General features: G+C 41.6%; 3 protein-coding genes across 5 annotated transcripts; all 3 read left to right on the forward strand.

The window, feature by feature from the left end:
* Nucleotides 1–32: 32 nt before the first annotated feature.
* nat14 (N-acetyltransferase 14 (GCN5-related, putative)) lies at nt 33–4,420 on the forward strand. Its single transcript, XM_077527677.1, has 4 exons — nt 33–214; nt 509–639; nt 736–1,041; nt 2,148–4,420. Exons 2-4 carry the CDS (start codon nt 559–561, stop codon nt 2,595–2,597), a joined length of 837 nt encoding a protein of 278 aa, XP_077383803.1. The 5' UTR covers nt 33–214; nt 509–558; the 3' UTR covers nt 2,598–4,420.
* Nucleotides 4,421–4,565: 145 nt separating this feature from the next.
* aicda (activation-induced cytidine deaminase) lies at nt 4,566–9,277 on the forward strand. Its single transcript, XM_077527682.1, has 5 exons — nt 4,566–7,476; nt 8,149–8,314; nt 8,549–8,831; nt 8,912–9,027; nt 9,095–9,277. The coding sequence occupies exons 1-5, from the start codon at nt 7,457–7,459 to the stop codon at nt 9,140–9,142; spliced, it is 633 nt and encodes a 210-aa protein (XP_077383808.1). The 5' UTR covers nt 4,566–7,456; the 3' UTR covers nt 9,143–9,277.
* Nucleotides 9,278–9,763: 486 nt separating this feature from the next.
* necap1 (NECAP endocytosis associated 1) lies at nt 9,764–15,116 on the forward strand. Of its 3 annotated transcripts, XM_077527681.1 has the most exons (8): nt 10,239–10,459; nt 10,705–10,851; nt 11,145–11,245; nt 11,440–11,544; nt 11,635–11,716; nt 11,816–11,924; nt 13,315–13,465; nt 14,697–15,116. In XM_077527681.1, exons 3-8 carry the CDS (start codon nt 11,188–11,190, stop codon nt 14,801–14,803), a joined length of 612 nt encoding a protein of 203 aa, XP_077383807.1. In that variant the 5' UTR covers nt 10,239–10,459; nt 10,705–10,851; nt 11,145–11,187; the 3' UTR covers nt 14,804–15,116. The 3 variants fall into 3 exon arrangements, with proteins under 3 accessions (XP_077383804.1, XP_077383807.1, XP_077383805.1); XM_077527678.1 differs by lacking the exons at nt 10,239–10,459; nt 10,705–10,851 and adding an exon at nt 9,764–9,936; XM_077527679.1 differs by having other exon boundaries at nt 10,239–10,851.
* The last annotated feature ends 177 nt before the right edge of the window (nt 15,117–15,293 follow it).

Genomic DNA, 15,293 nt, shown 5'->3' on the forward strand with positions numbered 1-15,293 from the left:
AATGTACGTACGCAAACGACGTAAGCCTCCATGTTGTAAACGCTACAGCTAAATTAAGACGCACAAGCGTGCATCCAGAATAGCACGTTTACGGCTAGTCTACTGCGGTCATTCAAACAAACGCAACGCTCCGCAGACTTTCCAACATTAAATACATATTTTCTCCATTTTTTATTTTTTTTTGCCAACGTATTTTGCACCGTGCGTGAAGAAGGTAAGTTGGGCTGTCAGGGTTTCGTCTGAATAGCAACCATAAATCACGTCGACTGCATACTTCGCCTTAAATGGTCAGTAACCACAGTGCAACAAAAAAAAAAAAAACACATATTGTCGTTTGGTAGAGAGATAAGGTGTATTAATAAATGATGCATAATAAGTAACAATGCAGTGCAGAATGTGGCGATGAGGTGCAGACTAGTGAACGTCTAATGAAATGCTACCAACAGTTCATTCTGCATTGTATACAGTGAAAATTGTTTGTCACCTTAACCTGAATACCTTTTTGTAGGGTTAGTGGATGTGGTGTCCAAGTAAGTGGAACACAAAATCCAAGTAATCATGGTGAGGTTGGACCTGGATCAAGTGGTGCTGAGGAGGATGAGGGAAGATGACGTTGAGATGGTCAAAGCTCTCATTAAGGTTTGTTCAAACAACAAAGATGATAGAAGCCTCATTGAACGTGCTTAAATTGTGGCGACTGTGTCTAAATCTTTCAACTGTGTGAATTTGCTGCAGGAGGGCTGCGAGGGCATGGAAAACCGCCTCATCCTGCACATCCTCACTCGTCCGCTCTGCCTTTTCATCCTGGCCGTCTTTTCATCCGCCCTGCGATGCCTCATTCACTCCTTCATCCTGGCCCTCGCCATTCCCGTCTTCCTGCTCATCGTCTACCTCAAGATCACCATACCGCGCTCCACGGGCGTTCTGGGCTGCAGCCGCCCCTCTTGGGACTACGTGGGCAGCAGCTTCCGGGGGACGCACGACGAGATTCTACAGAATCCTTACTCGAGGATCAGTGGCAAGAAACCCATGACAAACAAGGTTGGTTGATTGGTAAACTTGGGACTAGTGGATGGGAACCTCTGGGTACCTCACGATACAAGGCTCACGATAACGATTATCTCACGATATGACCATACCGCGATTATCGATATATTGGTCAGGTAATAAATCCACGACAATCTACGATAACACTACTCAAGACGTAAACTGATGTCTTTTCAATGAGAAAATAGTTTCTTTTTGTACCATCACTGAAACGCAATATTAAAACTGGTGTCTTCTTCCCAGTGAGTACTTTAGTGTATTTTTTTTTTTAACAAATATAAATGTCTTCTTAACAGAGACCACTTTCTGTGAATAAATTTGTGTCTTTCTTAAACACTATTGTCACGCAACATGTCAGTCAGTTACATAGTCAATTGTTTCATTAAACTGTGACACATTTTTGTTGTTGTTGTGTAACATCGCAAAAGTAAATAAATAAAATTACTTAAATATTAAATCCTGGATTGGCTGGCAACCAGTTCAGGGTGTACACCGCCTACTGCCCAAAGCCAGCTGGGATAGGCTCCAGTACCCCCACGACCCTAGTGAGGAAAAGTGGTTAAGAAAATGGATGGATAGTTAAATATTAAATTAAATAAATATTAATATTCCTCAGAAATTGTGTGCTTCAAAACTCTAAACATGTTTTAAAATGTTAAAACTGAAGATATAATACACTTTTTATTTTATTATTTTTGTTTTTTATTTTTTATTTTTTATTTTTTTTTATAGAAACGTAGACAGATAAATGTCTTGGGCAAGTAAAAGTAAGATGATGAGTCTTCTTCGCCTGAAGACTTCCATACATTTCCCTGCCACTCTTATGATGCGCTCCCCCTAGTGGCCCGCCAAGTAATTGCTCAATAAGTAATGAACAATGGAGCCGTTATAGTGGCTGTATATTAAGTACAAATATCGCGGTACTTCCGTTGGCGTATCGATAATCTATCAGGAGTGAAAGTATCAGGATTTATCGCGATATCGATATATCGTCACACTCCTAATGCACATGGCAGTGCGGTTGCTTCTGGAACATATCATATCTCCCGCCATTATCAGGGATTAACTGCAGTTGTTTTTTTCCACCCCGTCTGATTTAGCCAAAACGCCGAATTGGAGCCAACGAAAAAGACAAGGAAGCGTCAACAACAGAGACGATCACGCCGGAGAGGGAGCAGGCCGCGGGGCTGGTGTGGGTGGCGGAGAGCGAGGGCGAAATCCTGGGCTGCCTCTTCCGTGAAAGCGAGAGGCGAGCCGGCGTCAGGAGGTTCTGTCGACTGGTGACGGGCAGCTGGTACCGCCGGGAGGGCCTGGCGAGGCTCTTCGTACACAGCCTGGAGCACCAGGAGAGGGAAACGGGCGCGTTCCGAGTATACGCGCACGTGCCGTACCCGTCCAAGGTGGGCGAGGTCTTCTTCAGGAAGCTGGGTTACCTGCAGCCCGGGGAGGACGCCGAAGACGAGGACGCGGATGAGGACGGACGGCGGGAGACTCCCGAGAGAGGCTTTCTGGGATATCCGCTCACCAAGGTCTTTTACAAAGACTTGTGATGAGCACACACGAGTGACTTGAAGGGACGCAAACTGGACGTTTCATCTTACAAAGCAGTGATGTCATCGCTGCTCCATGTCAGGATATTTAAATCTGATAAGTATTATTTATACACATATTTATTTTTGCTCTGAATGGTTGTCTTTTTTTTTTTTTTTTAACTCATTCAAACCCAAAAACGTGTAAATACGTTTTTTAATACTTTGTCCTTCACTCCCAAAAACATATTTATAAGTTGTTGTTTTTTCTTTCCTTTTTAATGCCAGAGCATACAGAAGGCTTTGATGCAGCTTCTGACCTGAAGAGGTCGCTTAAAGCAAGGGTAGTTATTACAACAACAAAAAAAACAGCCAGAAGGTGGCAGCAGAGTATAAGAAATTAACCATGGCCATGTTGCAACAAGCTATTTTCTCCAATGTTTTCAACAGGTTTGTGAATAATAATGAAACTTAGCTATATCCTAATGCTAGTTGCTGCAAAATGGAAGCAGATACAAATATACATATGAATGGCTGGGAGTGAAGTACTAAGTACTGTCTCAAATGTTCTCCAATTTTTATATTGTAAATGTATACGATCGTAGTCCGAGAAACGTTTCTTGGTAGGACCAATATGGCGGCCTCAAAAGTCTTGGCCTATCATCGGCTATCCAGTCATATATGCAGATCAGTGTTTTCAGTTGACAACAAGTGACAAAATGGCCGCCCCCTGAGATGGATAAAAACAGGTGCATTTTGCTACTTAATTCATATTCCACAATTTACAATAGTACCAGTAATCAGTGTTTTTGGGTCGACTTCCCCTTTAAGAGCCTTTTGTCGCTTTCTTCACATGATGGGCACCGGTTATAATCACAAAAATGCAAATGTGTTTCCCGCGTTTCATCTCAGTTTGTAAATTGCGGTCGTCACCATGGTGACTTATTTTACAAACCCACCAATAAGAGTTGATGACAATTTTAGCTGTGCCCTACAATTTTAGAAGTTCCCTCCACTGGCCCGTGCTGCGCTCCTAAATCAAGTGCTTCCCTGACAGATGGATAAACAAGCCGACCAAGCGTTGGACACCGGCGTCCACTGGCGCACGTTGCCAAAATACCGCACGACTAGACTGACCTCAGATGGTGTCAGTCAGCGTTTGCATCAATCTGCCACAAGCTTGCAGACCGCAGCGCAGACAGGATGTTTGTACGATGCTAATGTGAGGGGAGACGGGTTTACCTCTCATACAGTACATACTTACATGCTCTCGTATGCGCAAATGATCCCCCCCCCCCCCCCACTCACGTACGCAAGCGAAATGCTTTTACATACAATTGGATTTGTTTCCCGCTCATATACACGTGTCATACGCTTTTAGGTACATGAGCAGAACTACCCTAAATAGTGCTGTGTTTTTAGAATCGATTATTCAATCGATTAATCTGATTAATTTAAATTCTGCATTCAAGTAATGACTGTTTATTAAACATTTTCACAGAAGCAAATCCCCTTCGTTGTTTTACTGGATTTGGACAGATTTTGCAAAGCCCACATAATATTGTGTTCTATTGCTATAAAAACATGGAACCTACCTAAGTCTCTTCTTTCATCAGGAAAAAAAATAGATATTTCTATCTTTTTCTGTTTTGCAGCAATTAAGTTTCATAATTATTCACAAATCTATTTAGAATTGTGAGTAATTGAGCCCGTTTTTCAACATGGTCTTATACTCTGCTGCCACCTGCTGGCCATTTATGTAATAGCTACCATTTTGTCAACTGTTCTTTGCAGTTGAGAGGCTGCATCAAAGCCTTCTGTATGCTCTAGCATTAAAAAACAAACCCCCCAAAAAAAACGTATAAATAAGTCTTTGGGACACTTCAAACTTTTAAAATAGAACATATTTAAACGTTTTTGGGAGCAAATGAGTTAACCAGCGATTGGTGTTTATTTATTTCTTCATATTTGTATAGCGATTAAAAAAAAGATACACAAAAGATAATCTTCTCTCATGAAAAACTGCATAAATCAATGAACAATTACAGTTGATGTGTTGAAATCAATTTAATTTTGAATTTAAAAAATGGCTCCAAACCATTACTCGATTATTATTAAAATAATTGTTAATTTGATAATCGATTACTTGTCAATGAATTTTGACAGCTCCAACCCTATTATTGCACGCTACTAAAACGCTCCCATACATACATTTTCCACTGCTATACATAAGAGAAACACGAAGAAAGGTTTTGTTGACATTTTTTTTGTGATAATTGCGTTAAATGTTGTATATCAAAAGTAGGCTACCAGAGGTATCAGTGAGTACTAAAGGCTGTGAATAATCATACAGGTATCGGTCTGAGAAATAGTATAGAGGACCCTAGTAGAGTGTATGAGATGCAATCCTGAACTATGATCCCGACAGCCCCTCATAATCTCACCTAATATGAACACGCAGACACACTAAAACACACAGTCAGCAAACTCCATCATACAAGCTGCACTTTTGAAGCCGCCGGCCTTTAATTATCTGAAATGAAAAAGCTTCGACACCCAGTAACGCAGCACTGTTGTTAGTAAATGCTCGCTCAGACTTTTTCCAGCGTGCCAAAAGCTGTATTTTGTACTCTTTTTGGACCCTCGTCGGGTTCTTTTCTTCTTTTCTGCACGACTGCCAGAGAGCAGACACCTGTTAGCGGGGCCTCCGTGCACGCCCGATCTGGGGCTATTATTGTTGTCAGGAAACAGATGTGAGTTCACACACTGGAAAGAAAGTGTGTTTGTGACTGTGGTCATGCGCGTCTGCACGGTATGGCTGTGTGCGAGCGTGCGCATTGGGCGTGGGCGTGCTCGGAAAGAGTGACTCGGCATTTCCTATTGCTCGGGCTTCTGGCCCTGGCGAGGGGTTAAATGAGCGGCAATGTCTGGCCGGAAGATTCCTTCTGCATCCGTCGACACATGAGACGATGTGGTTTGTAGTACTCACAGTTTGTACTTAAGTAGAAGTACAGAGATACTTGTGCAAAAAAAAAAAAAATATGAAAAACGTGTTTTATTTCTTTTTTTAAAACAAACCAAAAAAAAAAAGTCTACACACCCCTGTTAAAATGCTTGATTTTTGTGGAAAATGAAATCAAGATAAATTATTTATAAACTTTTCCCGCCATTAATGTGATCTGTAACTTGTAGGAGAAAGAATCAACATCTGAGATAATGTGGTTGCAAAAGTGTGCACACCCTCTTAACGCCTCCATTTTCAAAGAAGAAATCTCCTTAACTTACTTTTACTGGATTTTGACTGATTTTGCAATGCCCACAGAATATTGTGTTCTACTGCTATAAAAACATGGAACCTACCAAAAGAAAGATTAAAGTCTCTTCTTTCATCTGGAAAAAAAAGTATATTTCTATCTGTTTCCGTTTTGCAGCAATTAGCATTAGAATATAGCTAAGTTTCATCATTATTCACAAATTATTTAGAATTGTGAGTAATTGAGCTTTTTTGCAACATGGCCCTAGTTGATCTCTTATACTCTGCTGCCAGCTGCTGGCTGTTTTTGTCGTAACTTACCATTTCTTCAACTGTTTTTGGCAGTCGACAGATGCGTAAAGAATCTACTTAAGTACAGTAACAAAGTATTTCTACTTCATTACTTGCGACCAATGCACACAAGAAGACGGTCCGGAAGTGCGTGATGAAATGACCTCGGTCAAGTGTGGTCAACGTGGGAAGTGGCTCCATCCAGTTTAGGTTGGCATTTGATCGGCCACTTGGAAGCAGAAAGTACACAACAGCATCAAACGAGCAGAGAAGTTGGGCTGGGCTTAGTGCACTGTCTAGTAATGCAGTATGAAGTGAGAGGCCGCACGCATGAATCAGGCTAAAATTAGGCCGCCGCACAATAATAGGATCAATTAGATAAATTTGTTCCAGATGATGCATGGCACATCGTCTGTGTGAATGGCATGCCCATGCAGAAGGGCTAACATCACACACACACACACGCACGATTGAGAGCTCCGACAAAAACAACCACCCTGGGAAAGGGTGAATTCCCCCAACCGCAGAGTGCACGAGAGTGTGAGGGGAGCTGGAGCAAAAAAAAAAAAACAAGACAGACAGAGCGGAGAGAAAAGACCAGCGCCTGACTAGAACACGCCCTGATTTGGCGAGCAGCGACCGTGCCTCCGAGACTGCGGCCGGGACGTCCAGTCTCGCAGTCGTGCCGGGCCAGAGTTGACAGTTTGGGGAAACCCAGATGGCGGGGCGAGGGAGTACGTGCCAGTCCGCTGAGGTCTGGGCATGCTTACGGTTTCACCAAATTGTGGCGGCATGTGGGACTGGAGAAAAGTGTGTGGCACTGAAGGGATCCCGCTTTGGTTCCAAATGCGAAGATCCACGGAATGAACAAAAAGCATTGAGATGACACACACCTCTTACTCAATTTGGGGTTTGAGTTTGACAACTTGCTGCTCTTTTTCTTGTTTAAAGGCATGTTCAAAATGTTGCTGCTTGTGGATCTAACAGCCAGGTATCCCAGTGTTTACAAACCGCACTTTGGCGGCACACAAGCTTGACCAAATTGATGATGGGTTGTGAGATTTCTTTGAAACTCAAGTATGGAAAAGAGTAGAAGTAGACAATCCCTCGTCATCGTGTCACGCCCCTAAAATTGAACTTTTAAAAAAAACCTTTCTGTCCAATTAGAAGCTGCTTCTGCTGGATGCAGGATGTTTATGATGAGATGTAGGTTCTCAGTTCCCTCCCGCAAAACACACACACAAACATACACAAAAACACGCACGCACTTTCGCTCTTTCTCAGTCACCTTCATTTAATGCCCACACCCAACGACTGACAAAGCGCGTCTTTCGAAATGGTTACAAAACTAGACAGGTGAGCAAACAAACGTATTTATGTGTGTCACATGTTTCGATTCTATTATTGCATACACGCCTGCCTTGGCTTTTAATGTTTATATATGAACTGTTTATCCTGTTAAATATTGCATTTTTGTCTGTTAGGTACCGTAATTATTATGTTTGTTGTAATTATGTCACAATCGAGTCTACTATATTGATCCCCAGAGGGTGAACCTTCATTTTCACACTGTTAAAAACAACCTCCAACCAGTTGAGGTTTCAGTCTTACTGCGTAATGACAACCTGGTTTCAACAAAACGAGTGAAAGCGAGACCAGGAGAGGTGAAGCTGCCTTCTTACTATCCATTACTTGCTTTTGGTTAACCACAAGTTTTACATGTTGCGCAAGAAAATAATAATAATGTCAGACTAGTTTTTAATTAGGAACGTGCATCCAGTAGTATAGGATATCATAGAATAGCACTTTGTTGATTACTTTGCAGTCTAGTTCAGAAAAAAAAAAAAAAAACAGTTTCTATAATATTAGAAGTAGCCTACTCACTGTATGATGCAGTATCACACAGCTGCAAACCATAATAATAACCAAAATGTCAAAAGAATACCTTTAAGTATCTATCAAAACTGAACTTCATCTAACTTTGTCCACTGAATGCTCATGCAAATGACTAATTTCCCTTTGCGTCAGTGTGCTTTTGCCCCAAAAGAAGTTCATCTACCACTACAAGAACGTGCGCTGGGCAAAAGGCCGCCACGAAACCTACCTGTGCTTTGTAGTGAAGAGGCGAGTGGGGCCGGACACTTTGACCTTTGACTTTGGTCACCTCCGCAATCGAAATGGCTGCCACGTAGAGGTGAGTGTGAATGCGGAAATGTTGAGGGGGGGCTCCTAAAAAATAAAAATAGCCTTCAGAACAAATTTTCCTATAATGTCAAATAAATGTATTAGAGGATAAGAGCATCATAACACAAAGGTAATTTTTAAAAAAATCTTTTTTGTTTTTATGTCACACAAAATCATTTGAACAGGGGTGTGCAGACTCTATTTTCATACACTGTAATATTCCCATTTTCCCATTTACATGTAGTTGCTGTTTCTGCGCTACCTGGGAGCCTTGTGCCCTGGAGTCTGGGGGAGCGGCGAGGCAGGCCAGAGGAGGCTCAGCTACTCCATCACTTGGTTCTGCTCCTGGTCTCCCTGCGCAAAATGTTCCACCGCTCTCTCCCAGTTCCTGAGCGGGATGCCCAACCTTCGTCTCAGGATCTTCGTGGCCCGCCTCTACTACTGTGATATGGAGGACAGCCAAGAGCGAGAGGGCCTGCGATTGCTGCAGAAAACGGGAGTGCAAGTCACAGTCATGAGTTACAAAGGTGACAGGTCCAGCCGTTCAACCGAAAAATGTGTTTTTGTGAGGCCAAAAGTCCTGATGTTTTTGTTTTATTCTCCGTAGACTACTACTACTGCTGGCAGACCTTTGTGGATCGCAAGAAAAGCCAATTCAAGGCCTGGGACGGCCTTCATCAAAACTCTGTCAGACTGTCCAGGAAACTCAATCGCATCCTTCAGGTACAGCAATAAACTACCAATCTCGGTAACGAAAATGGATGCAATTCTAACAGCATGTATTTTTCAGCCTTATGATATGGATTTAAGAGATGCCTTCAAGCTTCTTGGACTGTGAAATGTTTATCTACAGTGGCCCATCACTACAATTGCTGAACTGAGACTGAGAAAAAAATAACTGCTTAGATTGTAGCAAGGCTTGAAAGAACATTGCTTGCTTGCTAACTTGTTGTGTCTATGCAGTATGGCCATACTAAATAAAATATCTACCATGTTACTTTTGGTTGTGATATGAGTCAGTGAATGATGAGAGTCAAGTTTTCAAGTTACACTGCAAAAAGGTCATCGCCAATCCTCCATCCTTAGCACAAGATGTCATTCTCAGATGCAGAAATAACAAAAGAATGAACATCCGGTTTGATTTCAGATCTAGCTTTGTAATTCTTGAGATGCTTTATTCACCTAAATTTGACACCTCTGCAGAGCAGTGGTACCAATCCCTGTGTATTGATAAAAACCGTAATGTGTGATTTAGGTGACACATAGAATCATTCAGTTTAAAGCAGAGGACAAAAGTGTCCACGGGGGTGGTCAAAATTAAATAAAAGCACAAAAGCAATATCAACAATATCATATATTCGACATGTTATCACACAATATCGCCTTAGAAGAAAGAAAGAAAAGAAACTGCGCTACTACTCGCTATATTACGGCCACGCTTTGACCGCACGGTCCACAACACCACCATCACCACCAACACCGGCGACGGACGGACGGACGGCGGCGCGCACCGACGGAATAACAAGGCAAGATGGCGACGGAGGGTCAGTTCGAGTACGAGTCTGTCCTCTGCGTCAAACCAGAAGTCAACGTGTACCGAATCCCACCGCGAGCATCCAACCGGGCCATCAGGTAAGGCCTGACCGCAGGGGCACGGTGCCCGCGAGCTGTCAGTGGGCGAGACGTTACCTGCTAGCCTGACCCGATATAGCTTCATGCTACTGGTTAACATTCCGTTTGTTTATTTTTCACTCCGTATCCGTATTCACCTTTGTTAGAAATACAACATTAAAAAGCACATTTGTACCTAAAGGTTACACGGACAACGTTGTTTTTGGCGCTACATCCGCGGCCGCCCGGTGACATGCCTGACGAAAAATGATGCTTGTCCTAGTTGTTATTTTGGAAGCGCCTGATTAGATGTGATTTCTTCTAGCCCCTCATTTTGATTTACACACCCAATATGGACAGCGTCCCTTCAAGGATACTTGACGGGTTTGATGTTCCGGTTGTATTATAGTGCAGCACATTTGTGTCACCTTCGGTGCCAGTCGAGATAATGTTTTTAAAGTATCGCCACTATCTTGTTTATTAATGGGCAATTCCGAACATCCGGGCATTTCTGATATGTCCGCAATGCAACGCACTTTATACGGTGAAAACAAACGGCGTATTGTATTGTATTGTTTTTGCCGTGACTAGCATACAAACCGGGCAGATTGTTATAGTAAATGACATTTGATCATATTTTGAAATCAAAATAATCCTCACAGATAAAATTACAACGACCCGAAGTCCCATGCTTTTCAATGGGCGCAGAGCTTCCTTTCACAGAGACCGCCATTTTGACGTAAATTGACGTAAACTTGTCCATACATTTTGATTCTTGACCCACTCCAGCTTCATCGTAGTGGACGAAACACCCCCGACAGGTCGATAGGAGACTATGCAGACTACAAGGCAGAGAAGATATACGTTTGTTTGTTTGTTTGTTTGTTTGTTTGTTTGTTTTTCAACATTGATGCCACAAATGCGCGCAATCTAGTGGTGAGCGACATTTACAATATACATCCGAATATTTTTTCCGCGAAATTGTGTTTTGTTTTTAATTCCCAACAGTCTGACTCTTCATTTTACAGTGTTTATCTTGGCTGCTGTGCTTCCAGTACTGTGTGTCTATTCAAATCTCAGCCACCGTGTTAAAAAAAAAAAATGTTAATCCGTAATGCCCAGTCCTTCAGAATCACTGTGCTTGCCACTTACAAAAATAAATGACACACATCCATCCATTTCTGTCCTTGCATTACCTGCAATCATTCTGTCTTATGTGTCCATCTCAGGGCTGCAGATTGGAAGCTGGATGCTCCCGACTGGTCGGGACGCATGCGTGTAGTGGCTCGGGGGAAAGTCGCCTATGTCAAACTGGAGGACAAAATGTCCGGTGAGAGAAAAGCAACTGTTCCTTGCCTTATTGCCTGATGTCTTCTGTCAGCCGAACTTCTTTTATTTGTCGCCTTCTACAAGGGGGACCCACAAGCAAATAGCAAATATGTGCAAAGGGTGATGCCCCCGTGATTGCCACCAGAACATTTACCATAACGTTAACCGATATTTTCTTGTTGTTCCCATGTGCAGGGGAGCTGTTTGCCCAGGCACCAGTAGATGAGTACCCCGGCATCGCAGTGGAAACAGTGAGCGACTCGAGCCGGTACTTTGTGCTCCGTATCCAGGATGAGAACGGTGCGTACGCTGCAGGAAATTCCAATTTGAATCTTGCAGTAGATCCACGCTCCTGTCAAGTAATACGACATTTCTGTTTTTCTATTACAGGCCGCAGTGCCTTCATCGGTATCGGGTTTGGGGACCGAGGCGATGCCTTTGACTTTAATGTTGCACTGCAGGACCACTTCAAGTATGCAGCATTGAAAACATCCATCATCAAATTTGATTATAAAAAAAAATCATTTTATGAAAACATGTTCAATCACTTTTGCCACTTTTGTTTCTGAAGGTGGGTGAAGCAAGAAAATGAGTTCAGCAAACAGGCACAGGCGCCAGACTCCGCTCCTAAGCTTGACCTGGGCTTCAAAGAGGGACAAACCATCACGCTCAATATTGGGGTAACTTTATTTGGATACGTCAAAAAAAAGACACTACGTACTTAGCTAGTGTTGTACTTCCTGTTTTGTTTTTTTGTTTTTTCATTCAAGTGGTTTATGTTTTATGGCCAAGACGTATTAATGACTATGGCACGTTCAGACTTTTGTATAAGTTTGTGAAACTCAGCTCTAAACCAAATCCCAGAATTAGTTATGGTATTACTTCATGTAGCAATATAGCAGAGGGAGGGAATTTTTTTACTCAATTTTGGAGTGTTATATAATAATATCTACAGTGATGGCTGGCTGATACTGATTTTTATTTTATTTTTTGCCAGATTTTTGGCCAATTCTGATATTTGGCAGATGAAAATTCCAATAACTGTTTAATCGCCTTATTATTATTATTATTATTATTATTATTATAGTAAAATAACTTCTTTTTTGATCTGTTGATGCTTACAATGAAGATATGAATTACAGGCAGAATGATTGAGTCTTCTACAGTACTTTCTCATTAATTGTAGTATTAGAGTAACTTTACAACAGAGAGAAATTTTTTTGCAAAAATCAGATTCCCCCCCCCCCTTTTTTTTTTATTTTTTTTTATTTATTTTTTATTTTTTGAAAGGGGATGGTATTATTTTGATTTTGATATATTTATTTCATACGCATTTTTCATATCCTCCTGACTACCAGGGAAAAAGAAATTGTCCAATCATGTTTATTTTGATATTCCCCAATCTTTGTGAAGTAACTGGAATACTGCAAAAGAAAAAAAAAAAAAGTTTTATTTTTAAGCTATGATGTGTCCACTACAGAGGACATTTTTTTTAAACTTAAATGCTAGGTTCAAATACAGTTAAAATAATTCAAACAATACTTTAATGTGTTCTAAAGAGTCTTATAGAAAACATGCTAACAACATTTAAAGCCTAAATTTGTTCAATAAAAAGTGTTATAGACTTACTTTTCATCTTCCCTAAAAAGTGCTTGCACTGTGGGAAGCCATTTTCTTTTATGATGCAATCAAAGGTAGCAAAGCCCCACCCCTGCACATTTGGTATCATTGGAAAGCTCTGAATGTCCTCTATAGAGCACAAAAGAGTTAATTCAATCGCATGCACTGGGTGGGAGATATTCAGGTTTAAAAAGGTCCACTACAGAGGACATATTTGAATTGCTGGTAGTCAGGAGGTTACTGTAATATGTTAATCTGTAGGGGAAAAAAAATACAAAAAATATGTAGGCAAACTCTGCCTTTTTTTTGTTGTTGTTGTCAATTTTATAACGAAATAAGCTATTGGACGATTAAATCAGTTGCGTCCTCCTCGTCAGTCGATACCACAGTACGGTGTTCTGTCATATCGCACAATCCGACGCGCACTCATCCGAATGTTTCCCCCTACAGCAATCCAAAAAAAAGGATAGGACTCGTCCACAGAGTTCCGGTGGCCTAGGACTCCTTCCACCTCCCCCCGGGGGCAAACTAGCCCCGCCCCCGTCCTCCCGATCTAATAATCATAACACGCAGCAGCCATCTGTGGGAGGAAATGACACAGGTAGGTAATTGTAAGCCTCTGTGGAAACGCTGGTAGAGGTCATGCGGCCAATTTGCCCGTCTCTTGTATTTTTGTTTTCCTTTCATGTCGAGAGTATTTTGTAATCTCAGGAGAAACAAGAGGGGGTACTGTTGAGGTCACCAAGTGTCTTGCTTTTAATTTAACGTTACACTTTTTTTTTTTTTTTTACCTACAATTTTTATGGACTTTATATAGCCACAAGCTCAAGTTGTTAGCGGAGCGATGGCAAGCCGAGCTCGCTTGAATTTATTTGGAAATAAATATTTTAGCCCCACTGTCACCCATCACTGTGCTCCTCCGTTGTACGTGACTCACATGTGAACCGTGTTCATGGAGAAGGTCAGAGGAAAAGTGATTTATTTGTTGAAAGAAGTCTTGAAATGGCGCACGTTACCTTGGCCTCGGCGGACTGGCGTCAAGCTGGTGCCAATGGAGCTTTACAACCACACTGCGGAGCCGTGTGTGCCCATGACGATGGCAAATACACCGCAAGGTTTAACACTGGAATTTGTGATGAATGGGAGCGTTACCTGACATTGAAAAATAATTCCCCGACCACCTGGTTTAATTTGTATTTTTATAATGCCAAATCACAACTAAAGTGACTTGAAGGGCGTTTCCATATGGAGCCGATTCAAGTTTTACGTTCAAGAGACCAGACGTGACAGAACGGCCGTTCTAAACAAATTCCATTCAAATTGAAATAACTTTATTGGTCATTCTTGCGGAAAATAAATAACTTTATTGGTCATACTTTGGGAAAAACACAAAGAGTTAACGGGTTGAAATATGTGCCACTCGAAACTGAATTTTAATCACTTAAGAAAGGTGCTTAACTCATTTGCTCCCAAAAACGTATAAATACGTTCTATTTTAAATATTACCAGTGTCCCAAAGACGTATTTATACGTTTGTTTGTTTTTTATGCTAGTACATACAGAAGGTTTTGATGCAGCCTCTGAACTGAAGAGAACGGTTGAAGCAGTGGTGATTGTTACAAAAGCGGCCAGCAGGTGTCAGCAGAGTATAAGAGATCAACCAGGGCCATGTTGCAACAAGCTTTGTTAGCTATATTCTAATGCTAGTTGCTGCAAAACGGAAATGGATAGATAGTTGTTGTTTTTTTTCCCTGATGAAAGAAGCTCCTCTAATCTTTCTTCTTTATTTTTATTTTTTTTGCTTTCAAAATCAAATGTTGCTTCTACACCAGGTTGCTTGCTGGATCTGGACTCCAGCAACTCCAACCTGGTGGCTCCTTCCAATCCTCCCGTGACGGCCGGCTCAGACCTGTGGGGAGACTTCGACTCCCCTAAGTGAGCAGACTTCCACTCGGTTCTTCCTCCCTCTTTTCTTCTCTCTCTTTCTCTCTCTCAGTAACATTATGCAGCACTTTTGGCGTCGTTGCTTTCCCCTTTGAGGGGGGTCCCTACCGCTCCCTGCCGAGCAGGGTAAACCCTCACCGCGCTTCCCCTCCCACGCCTCTTGTGTACGGTACTAATCAGTTTAAGTTCTAATGTTGTTAGTCTCAAGCCTAACACCAATACACTCGTCAATGTTGATTTGTTTAACCCTGCTTTTAACTGTGAACATTCTGTAGAAATGTGATTAAGGAAATATATCAATGAATGCAGTTTCTGTACAGAGAATATTTATTTTCATTGTATACATCCCCAGTTGTCTGTTAGTCATCTGTTGTAGCTTCTCTTTTTTTTTTTTTTTTTTTTTTTTTTTTTTTTTTTTTTTCTTCCCCATTCGCTGGGTCGATTATGCACTTTGTCAGTTTGGTAGTACGTCTTAATTCAACACT

The sequence above is a fragment of the Festucalex cinctus genome, chromosome 7 (assembly GCF_051991245.1).
Source record: "Festucalex cinctus isolate MCC-2025b chromosome 7, RoL_Fcin_1.0, whole genome shotgun sequence".
NCBI classification, from domain to species: Eukaryota; Metazoa; Chordata; class Actinopteri; order Syngnathiformes; family Syngnathidae; genus Festucalex; species Festucalex cinctus.

Bases quoted from the DNA above. Each gene is read 5' to 3' on its own strand.
- nat14 (XM_077527677.1), top strand. From the start codon at position 559: ATGGTGAGGTTGGACCTGGATCAAGTGGTGCTGAGGAGGATGAGGGAA. The intron at 640-735 runs GTTTGTTCAAAC...AATTTGCTGCAG, and splicing joins TGGTCAAAGCTCTCATTAAG to GAGGGCTGCGAGGGCATGGA. The intron at 1,042-2,147 runs GTTGGTTGATTG...CGTCTGATTTAG, and splicing joins AGAAACCCATGACAAACAAG to CCAAAACGCCGAATTGGAGC.
- aicda (XM_077527682.1), top strand. From the start codon at position 7,457: ATGGTTACAAAACTAGACAG. The intron at 7,477-8,148 runs GTGAGCAAACAA...CCTTTGCGTCAG, and splicing joins ATGGTTACAAAACTAGACAG to TGTGCTTTTGCCCCAAAAGA. The intron at 9,028-9,094 runs GTACAGCAATAA...TGTATTTTTCAG, and splicing joins AACTCAATCGCATCCTTCAG to CCTTATGATATGGATTTAAG.
- necap1 (XM_077527678.1), top strand. From the start codon at position 9,836: ATGGCGACGGAGGGTCAGTTCGAGTACGAGTCTGTCCTCTGCGTCAAA. The intron at 9,937-11,144 runs GTAAGGCCTGAC...TGTCCATCTCAG, and splicing joins GCATCCAACCGGGCCATCAG to GGCTGCAGATTGGAAGCTGG. The intron at 11,717-11,815 runs GTATGCAGCATT...TTGTTTCTGAAG, and splicing joins GCACTGCAGGACCACTTCAA to GTGGGTGAAGCAAGAAAATG.